This window comes from Phragmites australis, chromosome 4, assembly GCF_958298935.1.
Source record: "Phragmites australis chromosome 4, lpPhrAust1.1, whole genome shotgun sequence".
Taxonomy (NCBI): domain Eukaryota; kingdom Viridiplantae; phylum Streptophyta; class Magnoliopsida; order Poales; family Poaceae; genus Phragmites; species Phragmites australis.
In genome coordinates this window covers 42,341,263-42,366,916 of record NC_084924.1, presented here as the reverse complement: position 1 = coordinate 42,366,916, position 25,654 = coordinate 42,341,263, and the positions used below count along the sequence as shown (strand labels likewise).

Here is a 25,654-nt window from a genome sequence, read left to right as displayed (position 1 = left end):
TCTAAGATATGGGTGAATTAGGACATTAAAAGCCTAAAACCTAATCGACTCTAAAACTTCACAAGATAAACTTATATTAATTTCTATTTAAATGTGCTCTAGTTTTATCTGCTGTGTCTATTCTACCGTTCAAAAGGTTTACAACCTATAGTCAATCCTAGTAAACTACTCTGGGAAGATAAATGCGCAAAAGTAGATTGTAAGTATGTAATTACGAAACGTAAATAAGGTAGAGAGACGAACTCGGCATAAAGGATTTTCATCCCGTGCTATTGATGGTATGAATGTTATCTCTAGTTCACGTTGGAGCTCCACCAAGGATATGCTCCCGGTCGGCACCCGGTCATGACTATTGAGCCATCAAGCCACCAAGGCAAGGCCTCAAACCGGATGAGTAGCCAAGCCACCAAGGCAAGATCTCACCACTAGTCTCTCTTCCGATCACTTATCGCTGTGATCACTTTGGAGCTTGAGCCACCAAGGCAAGAGTCTCCGCGTCTCCGTACATATGTCTTGTCATCACTCCACACCAAGTCGAAGGGTCAACAAAATTGAGCAACTCTGTCTCAATGTGCCGGCGAGTCACCAAGACTCCAAGGTACCGACATACCACCCGGTACAAGTTAGGAACACTCCTTAATTCACTCTCTAGGCAGTAATCAACTAGCAACACTCTCTCTAGTCATATAAGCACTAATCACTTACTAAACGTGTGTTTAATTGCCTTAGATGACACATTAAGCACTTTAGTGGTTTGGATATCTTCTTAAGTGTCTCTGTGTTTCTCTGGACTCTAGCATCATGCCACACATTCAAATGATTAGGTGGAGGGGTATTTGTAGCCTCAAACCCGTCAACTAGCTATTTTTCCAACAGCTCGGAAAAGCTGTTAACACCGGATGATCCGGTGAGAACAGTAGTATTAACACCAGAACGTCCGGTGAGTACATCTTTAGTAATTAGCTGTTGGACTTTCACTCAAAGTCATCCTAAACACCGGACTATCCAACGTAACATTCAAACCATCACCAGACTATCTGGTGAGTTATTTTAAGCCAATCGAGCCACTTCATTCTTCTCTGCACAAAAATACTCCAGTGTGATCCTCCGGTGTACACACTTCCCATCACCGAACCTTCCAGTTTGTTGTTTTCCAATCTTCAACACCTGCAACACTCTCTGCAAGAATTGCTCTAGTGTAAGCCTCTGATGTACACAACACCAATCACCGGACCATTCGGTGAGGTATTCTTCTATCTTCAACTCTTAGAAATGGTTCTACAAGAAATACTCTAGTGTGAAGCATCTGGTATGTACAATACAGATACCGGACCTTTCGGTGAGTTGATATTCGTTCTCTTGGACTTGGATTCTTCTCTGCAAGAATTAGTCTGGCGTGATACTCCGGTAATCACTGGACCATCCGGTGAAACCATTTGCATTCTCCCCTTTGTCAACAACACTCTGTTGCTTCTACCCATTTAACACCAGACCATCCGGTGAGGTCTTCAGTATTCTCTTCCCTTTTGTCAAAAATACTCCGATGAGTTCAACACACAGAGCACCGGACCATTAGACGAGAGCGATTCTACTAGAACTTCTCTAATTCAGTCAATCTTTGTTTCGGCTACAGTGATTTCTTTATGTATTGCATCTATAAAACCTACTAAAGTGTATACTTGACAAATATGTTAGTCACAATGACTATATTGTCATTAATCATCAAAATCATAATCATAACCTAATAGAGTCATTTTCGTTACAACTTCTGCTCTAGTTGCACTTCCTGTAAATTATTTCGGATACATCACCAAAGATAATCAAGATTTTGAACCCATAAAAAATCTTAAGAACAAAATCATCCAAAGGAAATATGAAGTTGTTGCATATCCATCTGAGATCTGATTTTGTCTTTTCATCAAGAAATTCTACCGAACATCACCTCTAATACGATGCAACGCGTAGAACTTATCAGAATTTGAACCCAAATCTGTTTGAATTATTGCTCATTTGCTACTTCACATTTTTCTGCAAAAACCAAGCTAACCACACCAAGAAAATTGGCCTGCACAAAATGTAAAAGTATGATGCATATTTCATATTCATTGTCTCAAATAAAATAAAGGAACTCCACATAATTGAATGCCCACGACACAAAAGTTCTGCTAATTTACATTTTTTCGAGAACACGCTGAGCGTAATTCACTAAGAAGAAGAAGAGAGTTACAAAGCGACCACCATTACAAGTTAACTACTCATGATGTGATGCGTGACTAACTACAACTATAGGTAGCGAACCTAATCCTTTGTAACCTGCTAAGAACCACCATTGCGTCTCCTCGAAAATGGACTGTGCTAGCGGGACCGGCAGAAGGGCTTCCTTGTTGAACACTCTTTTGTCTCTCTCTCTCTTTCCATAGCCATCAGATAATTAACACGACTAGTGAGTCGAAACGTTTTCTCCATTCCTTGGCGATCGACTTCCGGCTACGACTCTGCCACTTTGGCAGAACATCGGTTGGCTAGGGTAAGATCCGTTGTAAGCCACATCGGTGTAGGATGGTGTATCAAACTTCCTGGCTCGCAACACATCCCACCAACAAATGGCCAATATATTCCTCCTCTTGCGCACATAAGGCGTCTAATCTCAGTCCATGCCGACATAGGCATTTGGAGGTCCAGCGGCGTCTATATAAGGCGAGCCACACGAAACATTTACAGTTTAGTGGGGCTCTTGTCTTCCATAAACGCTCCACGCCAAAGATCTTTGTCTGTCCTGTGAACAGGGCCTTATATGCTGAGGCTGCTGAGTATTGCTCATTCGATGTCCAGAGCCAGCGAAAGGAGTCTAGGACGGCAGCCTGCAGATGCATTCCTTGAAAGCGGTCCCAAATCTGAAGGTACTCGACCATCACGAGAACAGTTAGCACCTTTGTGATATCACTGATCCAGCGACCATGTGCGCACCCCTCTGCAACTGACCGCACGTTCCTCGCTCGACGACATACCGCATTCCAAAGAGGGGGAGCTAGTGTGCGGATGGAGCGACCACCGACATACTGCATTCCAAAGATGTCAAGCCAGTTTATCGCGTGTAGATGGATCACCGTGCTCCTGTCGACAACGAGCACGATGGTCCTGGTCAATGGCCTTTCGAGTCACCGCATTTGTCACGGAAGAGGTCTCTGGCAAGGAGACCCCTTGTCTCTGTTGCTATTTCTCCTTATCATGGAATGTCTAACTTCATTGATCACCAAGGCAGAGGAGGTCAGTCTCTTTGCCCCCATGAGACAGCAAGCGATCAAATGTAGGGCTTCTTTTTATGCGGATGACTTGATCCTTTTTCTATTTCCCGTCGCTCAAGATCTCCATTTTATCAAAGCAATTCTACAGTGCTTCCAGGATGCTGCTAGGTTAGCTACGAACATGGGCAAATTTCTCTAACCCCGATCCGCTGTCTATTGGAGGAGTTGCAGGCCGCGTTGGCAATTCTTCTTGTGCGCAGGTGGAATTTCCAATTAAATATCTCGGAATGTTTTTATTGCCATGGAAGCTGAGCAAAATGACACTGCAACCGATTATGGACACAGTCGCGGATCATATGCCAACGTGGAAATCTTCCTTACTAGAGGGGGTCGTGTTCTTCTCACCAAAGTCACCCTTTCGGCGATTCCAATTTACCTGTCGATCTCGACCGTCATCCAACCATGGGCGATACGCGCCATCGATAAGAAACGTCGTGCTTTCCTTTGGCGGCATAGTGAAACAGTTTCCAGCGGGCACTACTTGGTCGCTTGACCCCAGGTCTATCGCCCCCTATCCTATGGTGGCCTTGGCTTACTGGACCTATCTGCGATGGCTTCACGTTTTGCTTCAGGTGGCTTTGGTTGCAACGCACGGACCCATCCCACATATGGGCAAACTTGCCGTTCATGGATGAGCGGAATGCTCGGGCCTTCTTTGAGACATCGTGTCCATCCCAAGTGGGGAATGGAGAGCTCTACTAATTTACATCACAAGTATATTTTTTTATTGATCTGCAACTTGGTTAATTCAATGATGTTTTGCTACGAATAAAAAGAACCATTTTCTCTTCAGAATTATGTTTATCTAAAGAACCATTTTCTCTTCAGAATTATGTTTATCTACGACATAGATACTGTACAATCTCAGTGCACGCAATTGCATATATAGATCATAGTTGCTCACCTCAAAATTCTTAAATTGGTAGGTACAAGCCAAACTGCTAGTCTCAAGTGTCGCTACAAGACCTGGCACGAGCAACCATGGTTGAAACTCACAATTGCCTCTACCAGTAAGAGAAGCATTTGAGAAAATGAGCTTTATAAACAAAATGTACATGTGCCGATGCTCATGTTGTACACGCAAAGATAGACAAACAAAAGATCACTTTCCACTCTTGTTACACTATGTTCCCTCGTTCACTCAGGTGCTTCGAAGGCTACGGACGTTAGCCTGAGTGCCTGTCCCCTCTTCGCAGCATTAAGGCTAAGCTAGATTTCCGGTCCACCCATATGGATGGGCTAGAATCCCGACCTACCAAAAAAGACCCTAATATATGTACACAATAGCATCGTCTCCTACTATTTATCTTTGGAAACGAATAATCGTTTTCTTATCCACGAAATGGATTTGACTAGAATGGCTTAATTCATGTATTTTATGCTTTGGACACGGGGCTATGGTAGCATACATCTTTCTCTATTGATTTCGGACTAGTTCAACAGGACATTCACCAACATATGTCAAAATGTCAAGAGTGACTAGAATGACTTGATTCATCTGTTTATCACCATGGCATCCAGATGTAAACATCTCCATCTGCATACAATCAGTTCCTGCTAATAAAAATCATACTTGGGCATTGGGTACATCAACACCTCGTTGGTTAGCGTAGCTTATTATGTTGGTTAATGTCTACCATATCATAATCATTTTCCTTTCTCTCGAAAACGATGGCGTAGTATCTTCTGACAGCAATTCTCTGCAACCAGAGCGGCAGACCCGTTCCGTTGTTCCGACTGCAAGCAGTCGCCATGAAAGCGACCTTCAAAAGATAGTTGTCGCATTCTTCATCCCTGTTCCACTAGTTCAACAGACCGTTACACTAATCAAGTCTAATGCAGGCAGAGCACGAATGGCACCTGCCTCGCGAAGCGAGGCTTCAAGAACCGAATCAAAGCGCTGAACTAATGACTTGAACAGTGCTGAGAGAGCAGGATTGCACGTTAACTAAGCAAAAATCGAGCCATCGCCTCGCTACTTCTCAACTCCAGTTAGCAAACGAGCTCAGAGAGAGACACGCCGTGACAACGCGAGCCTAATGGAACCCTGCCGTTTCTGCTGCCCTTTGCTGCCTCTCCTCCTCCTCTTCGTCCTCCTCGGCTTCTGCCGTGCCGGCGCACAGGATGTCTCCAACAGCACCGTGCCCGCGCGCTTCGCCTGTAACGTGTCGTCGCCGTGCGACACGTTCGTCGTGTACCGGACGCAGTCCCCGGGCCTACTCGACCTGGGCAGCATCTCGGACCTCCTCGGCACGAGCCGGGCGCGGGTCGCCAGCGCCAACAACCTGTCCTAGAGGTCGGCGTGCCGCTGCTCGTGCCCGTCAGGTGCCACGGGCGGTCGGTCCTTCGCGAACCTGTGCCCCATCCGGCTCGGCGACATCTTCTACAACCTCGCGGTCACCACCTACGAGAACCTCACCGAGTACCACCTCGTACAATATCTGAACCCGGGGTTGGAGCCCACCAAGCTGCATTCCGGGCAGGAGGTCACTGTGCCGCTCTTCTGCCGGTGCGCAACTCAGGCGGCGCGGAGCCGTGGGGGTACAGAACCTCATCACCTACGTGTGGCAACCTGCAGGGGACGACATGTCCGAGGTGACCAAGCTGATGAGCACCACCGTGGACGCCATCGCCGAGGCGAACAACGTCACCAGCAATTTCACCTCCATCATGGGGCCGCCGATGCTGATCCCAGTTCAGCAGCGGCCGCAGCTTCCGCCGCTGGTATTCGTTGCTAGTACAGGCGATGGCAGGTCCAGTTCGTGCCGTCGGGGTATCATCATAGGGGCCAGCGTCTCAGGGCCTCTCGTGGCGCTCGCTGCTTTGTGCTTGACACTCCTGGCGCACTGGAGGTACCACAAGAGGCCGTTGGTGCATTTGGGGTCAAGGCTCCTGAGCCCGAAGCTTTCTTGGGCCAAGAACCAGTACGGCCTGGATAGGAGCAATTCCTATGCTCACATGATGAAAGGAGGGGACAAGCTGCTCAGGCTAACTCCAGTAGTTACTCTAAATTTTCATCCTCTAAAACATTATTACAGCATCCCCTATCACTATTACAGCCTCCCTCATTTCATCCATCTTCAGCAAAACCCTTATATCTGGACCTCTTTTTTCTCTTTCATATTTTTTAATGTTATGTGGGCAACCGCCATAACCGCCGTTGTAGAATTTTTTTTTAATATTCGGGGTTCATGTGATGCAAAAAATGGAACCTCGAAATTTTGTGCTGACATTCAGTAGGTTTTTAAATTCGTAAAATTATGTATGATATTTGGTCGGGCTTGTTGCGGAAGACAACGTGGCTTGCAAACGAAGGTTTTGGAGTAGTGGCTTCTCGTGGAAGGAAGGGAGTTTGCTTCCGCCAAAAGATTGTGTGAGGCACTATAAGTAAGAGGCAGGAGGATGGTTAGAATTGGAAGCCACCGAAATGGATCCTCGACAAGCTTGGAAGGAATACTTGAGGGAGTTGTGTTTCTCGTCCAACGACTTGTCTGATGAAGAAGATGATTTGTTCATGGAGGGTATGAGAGCTTGGCAAGCCGACCTGGAGGAATCAGAGAGGCGACCATGGGGCGGCTCAGTCCCAGGTCGGAAGCGCATCAACCGGTACCGGCTCGAGGGCCATATGAGGTTGTTCAACGACTACTTTGCCGATCCCCCCGTGTACCCCGACTACATATTTCGACGCAGGTATTGTTACATTCGCAAGTGTTAATGTTTCAAAAAATTGGTGTGTTGTTCGTAATCATGTGCGTTGTTGCAGGTTCCGGATGAAACGCAACCTGTTTCCGAATATAGTTGCAGCTGTTGAAGAGAAGGACCCCTGGTTCGTGCAGCGGAGAAACGCAACTGGAGAGCTCGGGCTATCAGCATTGCAAAAAGTGACTGCGGCATTTCGTATGCTAGCATACGATGCGCCGGCTGATTCTCTCGATGAGTGCCTTCGGCTTGCTGAGAGCACCATCATTGAGAGTATGCGCCGTTTCGTCAATGCTGTTGTGCAGCCATTCGGCGATGAGTACCTTCGTTCTTCTAATGAGGAGGACACTGCGCGTTTGCTAGCCATCAACTCGCGCAGAGGCTTCCCCGGGATGTTAGGAAGCGTTGATTGTATGCATTGGAGGTGGAAGAACTGCCCCACGGCGTGGGCCGGGTCTTATACGGGGCATGTTAACGCTCCAACTATCATTCTTGAGGCGGTAGCGTCGCAGGACCTGTGGATCTGATATGCCTTTTTCGGCATGCCTGGTTCGCTAAACGACATCAATGTCCTCCACCGATCACATCTCCTCGATGACTTAGCCGCCGGAGAGGCACCAAAGGTTAATTACACAATCAACGGTCACGAGTACACTATGAGTTACTACCTTGCCGACGGAATTTATCCGGAATGGGCCACGTTTGTGAAACCCATTCCGTCTCCTGTCGGCCAGAAGCGCCAACACTTTGTCGTGCAACAAGTGACGGCTCGTAAGGATGTCGAGCGCGCCTTCGGAGTACTCCAGTCGCGGTTTCCCATTGTTCGGGGGGCAACACGGTTGTGGGACGAGAAAACTTTGTCTGCCATCATGACCGCATGCATAACCATGCACAACATGATTATTGAAGACGAGCGCGAAGACGACGATGTGGAGTACATGTACGAGGGAGCAGGTGACGACGTCCAACCTTCTCACGACGTGACGCCACCATTGATGGTCTTGAGCCAACGGTACAATGCTATTCGATGCAAGCAGTCCCATGTTCATCTCCCGGAAGACCTAGTCGAACACCTTTGGCAGTTACACGGAGGCGACTTCTAGCGTCATGGTAGTAATTGGATGCGCTATGTTTCCGCATTCCCTATATTGTGTTATCGGTATCGAGCTGCACGTTTAGTGCATTGTATTGTGTTCGGTACTGATAGTGTGTGGTATTGTCTTACATGTACTGTGGTAGTTTGTGATTGTCGATGTATCGTGTAAAAGGTGCCAAGCTGCACGTACAGTGCTTTGGACTATGCTTGGTATTGAAAAAATTTAGTTACCATATGTATCGCATGCAACTTATCCTGCAAATTCCAAGACCACATCCAGATATCGCAATCTCAAAAATTGACACCTAAATCTGAAAAAGTCAGACCACATATATTGTAATTTCAGAGCACAAGCTGCAATTTCGGACCACATATTGGGAAATTTCAGACCACATATTCCGAAAATTCGGACCACAAGCAGAATTGTGACAACAAAATCACAAAATATCAGACCACAACCTGATATTTCAGAAGAATAAGCTGCAATTTCAGAACACAAGCTGAAAAATTTCAGACCACATATCTTGTAATTTCAGAACACAACATGACATATCATAAGAATAGCTGACCTCGGACCACATAACTTGTAATTTCAGACCACAAGCTGATGTTTGACAACATATCATTCCCATGGGAGACCACAACCTGAAAATTTTCAGACCCAGTCCTGAAATTGCATACCACAACCTGAAAAAAGAGACCACAACCATGGATAAGTTCAGAACACAATCACAGACTTATCCATGTTTCACACCATATCATTGCCATTGGAGACCACAACCATGGATAAGTTCAGAACACAATCACAGACTTCGAAACACCAATGAACCGACACATACATGTCTTAACCCGAACCTTACAAGTCTGACCATATCATATAATCGAAGGAAGGCATATTAGTCCGAAGAAAAAAACATTGTTTAGCTCACAACCGAAGTATCAAAAAGTAGAACCAGATGAGGCTCGCCTAGCAGCAATTATACTCTGATGAAGACTTTTGTAATACTCTTTTTGTTCATCGTCCATTTGCGATAAATCCATGTTCATTATCCTCATCTCCTCCTTCACCTTCTCTAGTTGCATTCGCTCCTCCTCGAGGCGAAGGCGCTGCCGCTCTACATTCATCATCTCCGCGAACCTCTCGGCCCTTTCCTTCTCGAACTTTTCCTTCATACTAAATTGCCTGTCAAAAACTTCCTTCATTGGTGCCGATGGCGAGTTTGAAGACGTCGAACCGCGACCTAATTCTTTGGACCGGCTCCGGCCAACAGGCCTCATAGCTCTTACCGTGCCTTCGCTACCTGTTTCTTGTGGTACACCCGCAGCCTGTGATGATTGCATGTTCTGAGTCGAGGAAGGGCTGCCACCTTCTCCTGCACCGGTTGTTTTTTGCTTCTTCCGCGACGCCTCGGACTGCCACTTCGGATGGTGCCTCAATTCACGCCAACAAGGAAGCAACGTGAACTCTTTATGTTCAACTGCCTAGAACATTTTGCAAGCCTCCACAATTTGCACAACAGGGAAACATATAGAACAAGCCGATTACAAAAGTATTTATAAGCAAGGAGTGAAGACAGCATACAATATCTTACCGTCTCCCCCTCCGTGGTACTGCTGCGTCTACTACGCATTGCACACGCGTAGTGTCCGCAAAACTTTTGTCCAATAACACAACCTTGAGTATAAACATTAACCTCCTAAACTAGGTCAAGGACAAACTAACATAACCCATGGAAGTGACATGAACAGCAGAAAATAGCACAAAAGATTTAGGCAATAGTGTTCATCTATTCCATAAAACAATGCCTGTAGGGAAATTAACATTCCAGTAACACAACCTTAAGTATAAACATTAACCTCCTAAACTAGGTCAATAACAAACTAACATAACCCATGGAAGTGACATGAACAGCAGAAAATTGCACAAAAAATTTACCCTATTTGTGTTCATATATTCCATAAAACAATACCTAGACTGAAATTAACATTGCAGTAACACAACCTTGAGTATAAACATTAACCTCCTAAACTAGGTAAAGGACAAACTAACATAACCCATGGAAGTGACATGATCAGCAGAAAATAGCACAAAAGATTTACCCTAATTGTGTTCATATATTCCATAAACCAATGCCTGGACTGAAATTAACATTGCAGTAACACAACCTTGAGAATGAACATACAAACTCGGCGCAATTAGCACACAATGCATACAACAAACTAGCTTAATCTCTAATTCATCTCAATCTCGGCCCACTGGCTTCTCTCTGCATCTCTGCAGGAGATGCTACCCTTCACACAACCGTCCCCTTCTCATTGGAACTACAAGCTCCTGCACCAACTGGACAAAGAGGGACGGCGACCTCATGTCGGCGAAGATCACCGTCGCCTTCAACCGGCACACAGAGCCAGGACCTCAAATGCATTGCACCGAACACTCTCCTCCACTCCAATGTACCCTACGCGCAACCTAGTCCCACACCACAGCTGCATCTGCTCATCGTCGCAAAATTTTCGATCCAAATCGTTCCAATCGCCCTCCCCGACGTGGTGCCGGATGGGTCCTCCTACGACCTCCGGCGCACCGCCTATGCAGCCTAACCCCATTCCCCACCCCTCCCCACCCCCACCTTCCGGGAACAAGCAAAGAAGACGACGTACCAGTGACCACCTGCCAGCGCGGCGGAGCAAACCGAAGGGGTTGGGGATCCAGGGAGCTGGCTCGCCAGATCCGCCGCCGCCCAATCTTCCGCAGTCGGGGACACCTCTTCTTCGGCCGTGTCGCCTGCTTCTTCCCGCTTGCGTCGGCCGTCGACGCCGCCCGCCTCCCCTCCGCACGCGCCCTCCAGCTCCGCTTCCTTCCCACCGCGGGAGTGCCGAGCGCCGCACAACTGCCCTCGCCCACAGTGATGCAGCCGCCGCATACCTCCGCAGTTTTGCCGACTCCTTTCCTCTCCCCGCATCGCTGTTCACCCCGATAGCGTCTCTGCTGGAGACCGATGCCGCACGCCACCCACCCCGCATCCGACGTGGAAGCCGCTCCCGGGCTGGATACAGTGTCGGCTGGAGTTGGCCTCACCGGCGTGTCCCAGTTCATCGACAAGCCTATCATCTTCGTGGAAGAAGAAATCGTGGAAGCGACGATGAATTTAGACGAACGGTGCAAGATCGCAGCTCGTACTAACTGGCGAAGCTCAAAGGGGAGGTGTTTGCGGTGAAGCCGGCGGAGCCGAGGATGATGCAGATGGTCAACCACGCCAACCTGATCAAGCTGGCCGGCATATCCATCGGCGTTGACGGGGACTACGCCTTCATTGTCTACGAGTTCGCCGAGAAGGGTTCGCTCGACAAGTAGCTGTACCAGAAGCCGCCGTCCTCGCGGCCGTCGTCGAGCATCGTGGCAACTCTCTCGTGGGACCAGAGACTGAGCATTGCGCTGGACGTCGCCAACGGCCTGCTCTACATGCACGAGCACACGCAGCCGAGCATGGTGGACACGGCGACATCCACGCGCGGAACATCCTCCTCACGGCGGATTTCAGGGCCAAGATATCGAACGTCTCCTTGGCCAAGCCTCGAGGCCGCTGCGACGAGCTCCAACGTATTCGCCTTCGGGGTTCGGGCTGCTGCTCCTCGAGCTCCTGTCCGGCAGGAGGGCGGCATGCTGTGGCGGGAGATCCGGGTGGTGTTGGAAGCCGGGGACAAGAGAGAGGCGAAGCTGAGGAAATGGGTGGACCCCACCCTCGCGAGCGAGTACCATATGGACGCTGCTCTTAGCCTGGCCGGCATGGCGAGGGCCTGCACCGAGGAGGACGCGGCGCGGCGGCCGTGCTGGCGCAGCCGTCGTCAGTGGCCGACGCGTTCGAGAAGCTATGGCAGCCCAGCTCGAAGGACAACATCGGGATCGCCGATGCGGTAGCAGCCCAATAAGATGAAAAAGATTAACGGGCTGAAGCGAGTCGCGGAGGATTCTGTTGTGGTGACGTTTTGACGATTACAAACAGTGTTTTGGTTGGCCCAATAGGGCTCATTAGCCCATTACACACAGGCAGCGTTCGGCTTCCCTTTTTTTTTTCTCGCTTTTCAACGAGATTTTTCTCCACACAAGGCTAGCTGAGCAGAGCTACTTCCATTCAAAAACGCCGCTACCCACACCTTGGAAATTCAGCCCAAACCACCTCAACCCAAAGTCCTCAACACGGTTTGGAACCATTTCTAACCAGTGTCCTTAGGACAGTTTGAAGCCACTTGTCACATGAACCACTGTGAACTGATCGTTGGCCGGACCAATCAAGTAAATGGTCAGAGATCAGCATGGCCTGATGAAATATTTAAACAAGCGCACTCCTCTCCTAGCATGCCATAAACGTAGGCACAATCACAACATGCTCCTACTTTGTAGAAGAAGAACATTATGATGGTTAGTTACATCGCAGCGTGAATCTGAACCAAGTCTGGAATGATCTCTTGGTGTCTGCTTTTATGCCTTTTTGTTCTTGCTTGAACTTGTCGATGTCATTAAGAAAATAAAGGTTCAACAACTGGTAGGAACTTTTAACCAGCAGCTTCTTAAGCTGCACTGTATCAGATAAGTATTCCAGCAGGAATTTTAAACTAGGATTGAACTTAAAGTCCGACGATTGATGCTAACGCTGGTAATAAGATGCTAATATAGACGATTGATTCAACTGATGAACTACACTTGGATTGATTGCTTTCCGACGCTATTTCAGTTCTGCTGGCAAGCCAGCTTCTTCTTTGACCTCAGCTGAATAGGAATTTTGAAAAAAATGACACATTAGGCCGAAGAACAAACAAATATCTATCTCTTCTACCGTATAAGTACAAAGGTGGTTAGTGCATCGTCCCACCTAGGGATATCAACGGGAAATTCCCCGTCAGAGAATGATTCTTCATCCTTGTCTTCGAAGGAAGGAAAATTCTTCATTTCTGTTCCTACTTCCGCTCGTGAGGACTACTTTCTTTCCCATCCCTGTCTCCTCATGTGGAATGGGGAACCTGTCCCTTCTACTAAGTGGAGCACACGGGTGCATGCAGCAGTTCTCCCGTCAGGTGTGGCATAGCAGGTGTACTGGTGATGGGCAATGTGAGGGAGCTTCCAGGCTAGGGCCTTCTATGACTGAGGAAGGAGGTGACTCGTCATCCCAAGATGTGTGGAGTGCCTCGAGTCCACTCATGCGACAGTCTGGTTGGCTCATTCTTCTCTGGGTTTGGTGTTAGACCAAGACACATACGTGTCTCGTTATCATTCTCTTGCAGTCTCGTCCTCACGAACAAACATAATAGTGAGCAGATAATTTCCACGCAGTGCTGAATTTGAATATATGGGCCTGAGATGGGTCCCTGTGAGAAACGAGGATGGGGAATACTTTCCCATACCAGTTCCCGTTAGACCTAATATGAATCATTTTTCTACCATTTGTATTCCTGTGGGGGATAAAATTTTCATATCTTCGCCCCCTAATAGGTGAATTCCTCGTGGAGAATCGGGGATCGGGTCCTCATTGATATTCCTACTCCCACCTCCCCACCTATCAAATAAAAAAGATTGAATTACATAAAACTATAAATATTATGTCATTGTAATACAAAACTACAAGTATTGTGTTCAGTAACACACAACTAAGTATTATACACTAATTTCACACAAAACTCTATTTTAATTAGATTCACCCAAAAAATTGTCTTATGTGTTCTAGCGTATGATGAAGGACTATAAAACACCAGTGTTCCCATGCTGTAAGAAAGAACGCCCTCAAAAATCCTGTAACTTTTTTATGTATTCCATAATTTATGTGCAACTCATTTTAATTAGATTAAAAAAAACCTGTGTAGAATTTTAACTAAAATTCTCTTTTTTTTTTTACTTTTATAACTTCTTATAATTGTTAGTGCCTCAATAAAATTTCAAAAATATAGAAAATTCACTGATATTCTTCTTATATGATTGACTAATTTCTAAAATTATTTTCAGTCCTAAGTTATATGATGAAAAATGAGTTTATTTGTAAGTATATAAATAGAGCATATAAATAGAGATTACAAAGGAGCTCCTTTTTTTCACATATAATCTAGGACTAAAATAATTTTAAAATTTAGTTCATCATATAATAAAATATTAGTGAATTTTTTCATATTTTTAGGATTTTATTTGATTCCCTAACAATTGTTAGGCATTATAAAAATAGCTTTCTTAAATAATTTTAGTTTAAATTTTACACATAATTTTTGTGTGAGTCAAATTAAAATAGGTTGCATATAAATTATGAAACACATACAATTTTTTTAAATTTTTAGATAAACATAAAACCATTTTTTATAAATATAATTAAAATCAGATTTTATATAAAATTAATACAAAATACATATAATTTTATATTACTATTCGCAATACTTATAATTTTATATTACAAGTAATATAATAATAATTTACTCAATAAAAAACTCATAAATACCGACTACCGTCCTAGAAACCCGGAGAAACCTCGGAAAACCAGAAGATATTTGTGGCGGTTCCACGCTGCCTGGGCGGGATTCTCACAGTATCCGCCGCCGGCTCGTCGCCCTCCCCCCCCCCCCCCCCCCGCACCGAAGCCCATCTCCCCATCTCCCTTACTCCTTCCACCCCTCCTCTCGCTCCAAACCCCGCACATGTCCCCATCCCGCTCGCCGCCTCCGGCGGAGCCGAGCGGCAACTCCGACAGGAAAAAGAAGTACACGCCACTCCTCCCCTTTCCCTTTTCTGCAAAGTTTCGGCTTTGCCTCCGATTTCCTCTTTTGGTTCGTTGCGTGCGATTGGCTCCTGCATACCCTTTCATCCTTGATATTTTTTCTTCTGTCGGGTGGATCAGTTGGAAGGCAGAGGAAGGGAAGGGTCCAAGACGTGCAGCTGCAAGAAATCCACGTGCCTCAAGCTGCGAGTTTTCTCATTTTCCTGCGGGATTGCAGTCTTCTCCATTGTTTCATCACAGCAGTGTATGTTTCACCATGGAATGAAATGGGTTAGAAATAGAGCCAGAGAGCCATGCACGGGGTTTTTTCTTCCCCAGCCCAACCTCTCACCATTCGTGCCTTCCTATTCGTGCCATGTAATGCTGTATAGCTCTGTTCCCATGGAGGGAGCTGAGTTTTGGGGAGTGAGGATTTTCATGAATAATAATGTGGATGAACACTGAACACTTTAGGCTGGTTTATGCGCACACCTCTGACTTTGAGCGCCTACTCTATCCTATCTCCTGCACAACTCGTATCAGATGTATGGATTAACTCAATTGTTCGGTACCGTAATATTGCACAAGTATCTTCATTAATTGTCAACTGGATAGGTTATTTGCAGTAGTTGTTGGGGTTTTTAATTTTTTATTGCTTGACTATCTTTCAAACAGTAGACCTCTCAACCATTTGCTTGCTCTAGAATTCTTAGAAGCATTGTTTTTTCCTTTTCTTTTTCTAGCAATGTGAGATTGAATGTCATAAACCTTTAGTGTTTTAGCTTTTATTGCTGTTGGGAATTATGCACATATAGAATTGGTTGCCTAATGTTATCGTCCAAACCCCATGGGCCACTGGAGGCTAGGCAAGAGGAAGTGTATGATCTTAGGGTACTTCAGGATAAGTATGGTCAAAATTTCCTTTTGTTGCTCGCCAAATTATAGTTTTCCTTTTTTAGGAGTTTTACATACTAGACTATATCGAAGGATCCTTCAGGACAGCTGGTGAATAAAGATTCTTTTGAACTCCCAAGACTACTCTCTCATGCATGTTCAGTTAAGGGCTTGCCTTGCGCTAGCATCAGATGGAACATATGGGTGTGCCTTGCTACCAAAAAATTGGAGTTCCCTACGTACGATTAGGAGGACTCTCTTGCCTTGATTGAATCATGCGCTTTGTAGGAAGAAGAAAATATCTAGCTAGCTGTACCACTCGACACTTCGACAGAGGTTGGCCACAGTTGTTATCCCACCGAAGCACATGATCAGTTATTTAGTTTTGCGTAGCCACCAAGGATTTTGAATCGAAAATTGATGTATGGATTATAGCATTATTGCACTCTATGTTTAATAGCACCCCTTTTGTTGTGCCTGACATTAACAGTTTAGCATAACAATTGATCCGGATAATAATGGCGAGGAGTGGACCAGCAGGAGTACAGGAGCATGATCGGCCCCCTTCTGTACCTGACGGCGACAAGACCTGACATCTACTTCGTCGTCTGCTTGTGTGCTCGCTTCCAGGTTTTACTAAGGACGTCTCACCGCCGAGCGGTGGAGCGTATTCTGAGGTATCTCAAGCATGCTCTCGAGTATGGACTTTATTTTTCTGCTTCCTCTTCACTTTCTCTTCGAGGTTTTTCGGATACGGATTTTGCTGACTGTAGAATTGACAGGAAGAGTACCTCTGGTACTTGACATTTTTTGGATACTTCTCTTGTGTGTTGGTCTTCTCGCAAGCAATCTAGCCTTGCACAGTCTACTGCTGATTATGTAGCTGCTGCTAGCTGTTGCTCATAGATTTTGTGGATGGTTGTTTCTTGAGAAATTTTGGGTTAGATTTCAGGAGTGTGCCACTTTTGTGTGACAACACCAGTGCTATAAGCTTAGCCAATAACCCAGTTCAACACTACAGAACCAAACACATAAATATGAAATTTCACTTTCTGAGAGACTATAATGAGAAGGGAGACATTGAGTTGAGCTACATAGATACTCAACACCAGCTACCCGATATCTTTACCAAGTCTCTAGATGCAACAAGTTTTGCCTTTTTAAGGGGAGAGTTTGGTGTGTGCCATCCCTATGATATTGTGTGAGGGGAAGTTACCTTTGTACATACTCTATCTTACTTTTATTGCATTTGCATTGTATAGTATTTTGTAATATAATCATGTTAGCAAGCTTCACTTATATGTTCTTTGCATTTTCTTGTACTAGTTGTGAATTTGTGCTAAGTGTAGTAGATGTATAACAATTTATGCAAGCTTAGATCCTTATTGAAATATGGCATAAAATCTGTTGAGCAAGCTTGTCTTTTCTAAAAAATGAACTTGAAATGTGAACATAATTTCTTGTCACCCCTGAGTATTTGCTTTAGCTTGATCAATGCTTAAATTAGAGCTAGTTTTGTGAAAAGCTTGTGCTAGACCGCTTTATTCAGTTAGGGGATTGGTGATCTTTGACCTTTATCTATATAAATGTTTATCCCATGATTAATCCTTGGGAGAGCATATGATCTTTTGTATCGCAAATGCACAACTTATTTTGGCTTTGTGAAAAATTGTATATCTTGAATTCTATGTTGAGTTAATAAAATAAATAATCAAGTTTTGAGCTAAAATTGAATCCAATATAATGGCTTAAGGCTTCATGTGGTTTGCAAAAGATGTGAATCCATGATTGCTTAAAACTCACTTGAAGATAGTTAAATGATCAAATGAGAAAATTAACTGATCAAATGAGAAAGTTAACTTGTGCTTTTTAATGTGCTAAGAATGTTCTTTTTCATATTGTCAAATTAAGATTTGGATTGATATGTGGGTGTTTGTATATCCCGTCGGGTTTAACTTGGTTGCCTAGTTTGAACTTGATATAACACTAATTTCTCTAATCTTTTCACTTATCATGAAACCGTGGATACTTTTGTGATGATATCTTTTAGATAATTGAACAACGTGATCAAAACTTGCTTCACTCATGGTGTTTGTGACATGAACTCACTTCAAGATTTTGTGCGTCTTTGAGTTGTATTGTTTACTTCTCATAGTGCTTTGACATCTCTAATTCTTGCAAGTGCTTTGTGATCTATATGTGAAGCTTTGTAGGCTTACATTTCATTTGCACATCTTTTGCATAGTCTGTTATCTTTGATGTTTGTATTGCTAAAGGGGGAGAAAATATACCCAAAAATATTATGTACAAATATTCAACAAAGGGATGTATTTTTGGATTTTTGAGTTTTTTTTTCTCTTTTGAGATTTTTGGCTCGTCTTTACCTCTCTTAGGGCTTTTGCAACCTTTCTTATACCAAGTGACATATTTTGCTCTTTCTCGAGTTTTGTCACTTGGATGAGCTTAACTTGTTTTAATTTCTTCAAACCAAAATCTTTGTACTTTAAGGGTTGTTAATGCACTCATCAAGGGGGATATTGAGAAACCAAATTGAAATGTGACTTGGTTTACTTGTGATGAGTGATTGACATTGTCATTTATTTGGTTTGATGATCTTCGGTTTTACATGAGCTTTGATGTGATTTGAATTGATTTGGGATTTCATTTGAGCATACGAGTATATGCTCATGGGTCTTGAGTAATCTTTCCTTTAGGTCATCAACTTGGAGATATTCTTTACCCTTGTGATCTTTTCTTTGAGCTACAGTTTTTTACCTTTTCAGGGTTATTTTTCTTAATGCTAGTGGTTTAAATACTCACATACTCATGCATTTGAGCGGGTCTTGAGTTCCCTTGCCACTAGACTATTATTTTGGAGGATAACCTTGTCCGGTGTCCATCTTTTCTAGTTTTTTTGAAAGTTACGAGTTTTTTAGCACAAAGACACATAAAATAGTCTTGAATGGAACCTATGGTTCATATTTCATCCGTAGAGTTATATTGCCATAGAACTGGTCTTCTTCCTTTGTCTCTCTGATTCTTTTGCTTTCGCTTGAACGTTTTGAGGTGCGTTGGATGAGAAATAGGAAAAGATCATCTATTTCGAAAGAAATTTATTGAGACGCCTATTCACCCTCCTCTAATCATCATTCTCATTCCTACATTTTCTATCGGCATCCACAATTTCATTTCCAGGGAAGACTCAGTGATATGAGTTCTAATACTACTAGTGCTAGATTTAGTATGTAATTTTAGTCCACATTACTTGCACGTTGCCTTCAAATGACTATGGATCAATACCAAATTCTTCTCAAAATGTTCCACACCTTTGACCTCCTACCATGTTGTGGTTGAGAGGAAGGAGGCTCATCATGGATTCTTGAGTTCTCTCATGTGTTTACAGACATGTTAAGGCAAGAGCAGCTTAAACAAAGTTCAACGCAAATGAGTTGACGTCCTAGACTGTCCTAACACCTTAGGATAGTTACCTACTCAGTTATAAACCATTAAGGAGTCCTCATGAAGATGCAAATAATGAATGCTACTATGCATAAAAAATAACAGTGGGCAAACTAAAACAGGGAGACCTTCGATTTGATGCCTAACTGATAATGATAACAATGGCCTTCTTTCACAAAGAGGTGGTACGTATACAGCAGTCTAAAACCACCGTAAGGGTCAAAGGAAATCCAAAATTCAACATCTAGAAAGAGGGAAACTAATCACTGCTGGCTGCAATAATACGTGCTGAAAAACTGATCCCAAGCTAATGCTCATTAATGTATGCACTCAAATCCTTTTCGCATCCACAAGAAAATGGCTTCTCCTATTTTCTACAATCCTGTTTACAGAAAAAAATCTAGTCCTGCAAGGTCAAGAAAACAAACATATGTTCTTGATTACGACACAGTACTGAGAAGCGATTAATTTGCAGTAACATTAAGCAAAAGCTGCAGAATAACTACCTAATTTCATCCTCAGATTTTCACATAATATATCCAAAATATTTATCATGCCAGTTACATCATCCAGCCACACAGTTCACCCGAATTCAATCACAAAACGTCAAAACCTACACAGCGAACCACCAGACAACCTTACAGCTTCATCACAGTAAGAGCGTGAGAGAAAGGAGAAAATTCGGTTCCCACCGTGAAGAGATCGAGCTCCTCACATCCGGAGTGTGGTTCTCTCGCCACGGCCATAGGTCGTGGCCGCGCGGCGACCAGCGCGATGCGCGGAAGCTGGTCAAAAGGGGTGGCGATGCGGAGGCAGGCGACGTGTGCCTTCAGGAGCCGCTCATACAGCGGGTGCGCTGCGATGGCCACCTTGTCCCTCCCGCTTCTGGGCAAGCTCCGTCTCCGCGAAATGAGATCGTCTGACTTTACTCTCGGGTGAAGTTAAGTGACTTCAATGAGCTGCCAACTGTTGATTTAAGATGAACGGGCTAGATTTGACGGTACAATGTAATGGACAGTAAAAAGCACTACAGTAACCAGCGGATTTGCTACAGTGTTCGGCGTCACAGGCACTGTTCATCCTCACACAAAACGCCGTTCCTCTCTGATTTCACCAGAGTGAAGTCAGAGGAACCGAATCCCACATCCGCTGACGACGGATCTAAGGAGAAGATGGAGCTGAAGAGCATGAGGTGGAGAAGCAGGACCAACATGAGTAGAATTGTAGAAACCATTTGAAACCCAAAAATTCAAGCCCATAACCAAATCAATCCCAAGCCATTTTCATGAGCAACCGAAACCGAACCAATCCATTCCCATTCTCACTCTACCAAAGCTAGCCCAAAACAAGAACCAAACCACTAAAAGTGTTTAGGCCCAAACTATTAGCAGGATTAACCACACGTGAAACTGTGTGCTAATTGATCTCAGCCACTGCACCTACATTTACGCGTACACAAGTTGCTCAGGATGAAGAAAATTTTATAAGATACGTTCTATCGAAAGATCCATAGGTCGAGCGTGATATGTGTTCTCTACTTCTTTCTCTTACACATATAGCTATTGGATCAAAGAGAAATAACGTAAAACAAGATCTTACGAAAATATTTCACCAAAAAGTCTTATCAAATTTCCTTCGGCCCATAACCACGGCGTTTGGGCGCGTGCCGTGCCTTCGTTCGAATTCTTAACGAACTCCGATGCATCCTCCCGAGTTCCCACCTAATCGCCATCCCTCTCGCGTTGACACAGCCACACAAACTATACGTCTATATAAATCAGACAAGTACGGTGCTTGATAATTTACTGCTTGCACATTCCTCTTCCAGCTGCAGCAAGCTCCAACATACATTGTCCACGACACCATCGACCGACAGTGCCAGGTCATTCGCCTCAGTACAACAGAGATTCTTCTAGCGCGAATCGAACCATTTCCATGGGAGCCATACGAATCGCACAGCTTCTACTCCTCACTGGTACATCTGCAAAGTTATATGTCGTGCTCATGCTGCAGCAATGCCGTACTCACGTTTACGTCTGCACATGAAGGGGTCATTTGGTCGCATGTGAAGTTCGGTGCTGGGGCAGCCGGCACGACGGTGTTCACGCTGCACAACAACTGCACCCACACGATCTGGCCGGCCACATCCACATTGTCCGGCAACAGCGCCGTGGTCGTCGGGGGCTGTGGCTTCGAGCTCTCGTCCAACGCCACCGTTTTGGAAAGAAAATTATATGAGATCGGGTCTCACAGAAAGATCCATATCTTTATGTGACACGTATACTTTACTTCTCTCACATATATTTAATCAGACCGTTAGATTCAGAACGAATAGCGTGAATCAGGGTCTCACGGGGACTTTTCTGTAAAGGATCTCATATAATTTTCTTCCACCGTCTCGTGCCCGGCCCCCACGGGCTGGTCCCGCCGCCTCTGGGCGCGCACCGGCTGCGTGCCATCCTCCGGCGCGTCGTCCCTCTCGTGCGCCACCGGCAACTGCAGCGGCGCCGTGAGCTGCTCCCTCGGCGGTGCGCCGCCCGTCACGCTCGCGGAGTTCACCCTGGGAGGCGCCGACGGGAAGGACTTCTACGACGTGAGCCTGGTAGACGGGTACAACGTCGGCATCGGCGTGAACGCGACGGGCGCCAGGGTGAACTTCGCGACGTGCGGGTACGCCGGGTGCGTCGGGGACGTGAACGCACTGTGCCCCGCGGAGCTGCAGGTGTCCAGGAAGGCGGGAGCGGGCCAGGGGGAGACGCCGTCGTCTTCGTCGACTGTGGCGTGCCGGAGCGCTTGCGAGGCGTTCGGGACGCCGGAGTACTGCTGCACGGGCGAGCACAGGGGCCCGAACAGCTGCGGGCCGACCAAGTACTCGAGGCTGTTCAAGGCGGCGTGCCCCGCGGCGTACAGCGGTACAGCTACGCGTACGACGACCCCACGAGCACCTTCACCTGCGGCACCGGCGCGCAGTACCTCATCACATTCTGTCCATCGCAGCAGTAGGACGTGGTTGAGGTCGTGTCAGTGTGAGCGTATGTACAGGCATAATTGCAAAGGCCTGTTGTTCAGTTTGTTCATCTCGACATGTATGCGTTTAAAAAAACACAGATGTTCAGTCCATATAAGTGGCAAGTGAAAATATGTCCTACCAAAACGAACGTTCGTTATGTGCAAGCCTACAACACTTCCCCTCGTGAATCGATACAGAAAGTTTGATCCACGAGTAGATGGGGACTTGACCATGGCGCGTTTCCCGTGCCCTGATCCAAGCCAAGCGAACTCTTCCAGGCTCCGGACTTGTAACCTCTTGGGGTCAGAGACTCAGAGTTACTTGTATTGCACGTGCCGAGACACGTCGCGGTCGCTTTGCACGGCACAACAGGATCCCTCCCCCTCCCTCAGAGCTTTGTACCGGTCGACGTCGAACCGGCGCGCCCGCATGAGCCGGCGCTGCCTCGACGCGAAGCGGCTCCGGAAGAAGCCCTCGAAGGACGGCTCCGTGGCCGTGCGCATGAAGAAGGCGTAGCCGGACATGAAGTAGAGCGACGTGACGTAGAAGCACACGGGCTCCATCACGTCCCACGACAGCTCCCAGAAGGTGAGCCGCATGAAGCCCAGCGTCTGCGCCGCCAGGATGCCCAGCCCGCACCACAGCTCGCGCCGCACCTGCGCGCCCGCCTCCGCGTCGATGACCGCCTTCCGCGCCTCCATCGCCTCCAGCTCTCGCTTGCGCGCCTCGTGTTCGTCTCCTGCGCGCGGCGCCACCTGTCTCGCCCGGAGAATGCTCCCGATCGCTCTCGCTACCTGAACACCACATGGAGATGCGTAAGCATATATAAGGCGGGGCCTGTTCTCTGTATGACTCCGCGTATAACGTTTCTTGGGTGTTCGTTAGGCCGTACCATGTCGGGGCGGAGGAAGACGGCGTCGCCGAGGACGATGACGACGCCGGACTCGTCCAGCGCCCGGGCCAGCCTGCCGCCGCCCTCGACGCCGCCAGCAATGTCGACGCAGAGCGCTGCGAACTCCGACCCGGATACGACGCTCTGGGCGTTGGACCTCAACCTCGTCCTCGCCACCTCCATCTCCGCCGCCTTTGCCACCTTCCTCGGCTGCTCCACCGTCACGCCCATCTCCTCAGGCGGCCGCGTTATTGTGCTCACAGGCGGCATAAGCCCGTCGAGCTGGAGGCGGTAAAACAGCTGGTCCCCGACGGGAAGGGCGGGGAAGCAGTGCGCCGGGAGCGGGACGGACGCGGTGGAGTACCCGACGGTGGCCGGGCGGGGCCGCAGAAATGCGAGCGTGGGGCAGTCGTCCACGGCCGGCAGCGGCCGCCGTGCAGGGGGGATGGGGGCTGGAGGCTTGGGAATGGCCCCGGCGCTGGCGGCCCCGTTCTTTCCCGCCCATAGGCACCGTGCCATTGTTCGGTGGAATGCCATTTTGTTTTGCTGTTCTGACACGACCTCTATAGAGTTTTGAATGGTTTCGTGGAGGTGGGAAGGGTAGGGGTGGCATTTATACTCGGGAAATGGTAAGCCAGCCAAGTCCGAACGCGGCACAAAGGGTGGTGAAGCCGGCCACAAATCTGTCGTGCAACTAAACTAAGGGTGTGTGTGGATGTAGGGGGATAGGTGGAGGCCTCATCATTGTTAACCTTCCGCTGTTTTCTACTGAGGGATATCATAGTGGTAACTATCTATCTCAATCGCTGTCACAGGGCATGCCATTCATGAGTTGTGTGATTGTGAATTCACACTCGCGCTCATTGTGGGATCATAAAAATTACAGACATCCCAAAGCAAATCGGCAGGCACAATTTCGATAGACGGGCAGAGGAGAAAACTCATCCGAGAGATAAATAGCAACCGTAATTTCTTTTGTCACGCTAACAGTACAAAATATTACTGTCATTAATATATTGTTAAATATCACTCGCTGAGTCTGAGTAGCATTGCAGTACAAAAATGTGAAATTACTGTAGGTTCTGTTGTTTTATCCTTTGTTTCCTTCATATTAAAACGATGTAATAATAAGTTTAGATTGTATGTACTGAACGATGTAAAAAACCATAACTCTTTACTTTATCAAAGAAAAAGGAGGACTCGTACAACAGTATAGGTGTATGCATCTGCAAAGACCAAGCCCTTGCTCACCTAACCGGGATAAGCATGGCGCGTCGCCGCGTCGCATGGTTATCCTGATTAGAATTATGCGTGCACGGGTTCACCGTGTTCTGTGGATCGATCTTCTCATCGAGTCATCCTCTAACAAAAACGTTTCATTATTCACAAGTCAAACTAGTAGTTCGATTGAAATATATGGGACTAGACACAAAATGGGACATGCTTGGGACTATCGTTTATGCTGATTTTTCTAATAACCTTCATCTTCTTCATTATAGTGAATGAGTACGTAAGCAGGTAGCTAGGAGAAATTAAAGAAATGGCCAACCGTATCATATCAGATCAGATGAGGCTGGACACGTAGGATGTTTGGATGGATGGTCGGAGGGGCAACCCATGCCTTGCCAAAGTGAAATTTTCACCAGCTCCTGTGCACACATAACTTATTAGGACTAGAAAAAAAAACTGGCAAAAATTTGGTGAAATTTTGCGATCAAAATGACCTGAATTTTGTGAATTTTGCGAATTCGGCTTAGACTGAAATTGGTCTATTTCGATAAAAAACTTCATCCTAGTTTAAATGGACCTGATCCTAATTGATAGAGCAGCCTAAACTCCCTATATGTAAAGCCGGTTTTCATAAAATTTAATTTTTCTTCACGTTATCCTCTTGCCACACCGGACGGTTGAACCTTTGTGTCCGCTCGTCTTCCTGCCTCTCTTCATCCCTCGTCCCACCCGAGCGGCGGTTACCGAGCCTCTACGTCCGTGGTTCCGTGCGTCTTCCAGCCTCCCTCGTCCTACCTGAGTGGCGGTGACGCTGCCTGGCCTCATCTGCGACCCCACGCTACTGTGGACATTCCGCTGTCCTCCAGGACCCCGCGCTGCTGCAGAAATTCCGCCACATCCCATAGATCCTTAGTGTTTTTGGTTTCATCCCCCTTTTTTTCTAGTGTTCATCTTGCATTCTTGCTTAAGTGTTGCATTATCGTTGCGCCCCTCTTTAGCCCGTGGTTGTACCATACCACAACCCTCCAGTGCTGCCCATGGCATCTAAGGGCATTGCTACCACTGTTGTACTCCCCAACTTGTGTATGCTGCCAATTTTGTTCCTGTTTTTTTGTTCTTAATTACCTGTCTAAATTGGACAACTTATGGCTAGTAGATTTTTGCATTCAACACTGGATGATGTATTGGTGTTTTTGTATTTGGTGTTGATTGTCTCAGAGTGTCTACAGACTTAGGTCGACACAGCTTGATTTCAGGTCTTTATTCCGGACCACCATAACTCATTTTTATTCATCATATTGTAGCGGTAACTTAACCTCCTCCCACTGAAATTTTAGT

The 25,654-nt window shown here is 46.2% G+C and overlaps 1 protein-coding gene and 2 pseudogenes across 1 annotated transcript; 2 read left to right on the top strand and 1 right to left on the bottom strand.

Moving 5' to 3' along the window:
- Positions 1 to 5,211: 5,211 nt before the first annotated feature.
- LOC133914426 (serine/threonine receptor-like kinase NFP) lies at positions 5,212 to 12,030 on the top strand (annotated as a pseudogene).
- Positions 12,031 to 21,119: 9,089 nt separating this feature from the next.
- LOC133914425 (pathogenesis-related thaumatin-like protein 3.5) lies at positions 21,120 to 22,187 on the top strand (annotated as a pseudogene).
- An 85-nt stretch (positions 22,188 to 22,272) lies between these two features.
- Positions 22,273 to 23,669, bottom strand: LOC133914424 (calcium uniporter protein 2, mitochondrial-like). The gene is made up of 2 exons (XM_062357529.1): positions 23,087 to 23,669; positions 22,273 to 22,988 (listed from the first exon to the last, which is right to left on the bottom strand). The coding sequence occupies exons 1-2, from the start codon at positions 23,621 to 23,623 to the stop codon at positions 22,512 to 22,514; spliced, it is 1,014 nt and encodes a 337-aa protein (XP_062213513.1). The 5' UTR covers positions 23,624 to 23,669; the 3' UTR covers positions 22,273 to 22,511.
- Between the last annotated feature and the right edge of the window lie 1,985 nt (positions 23,670 to 25,654).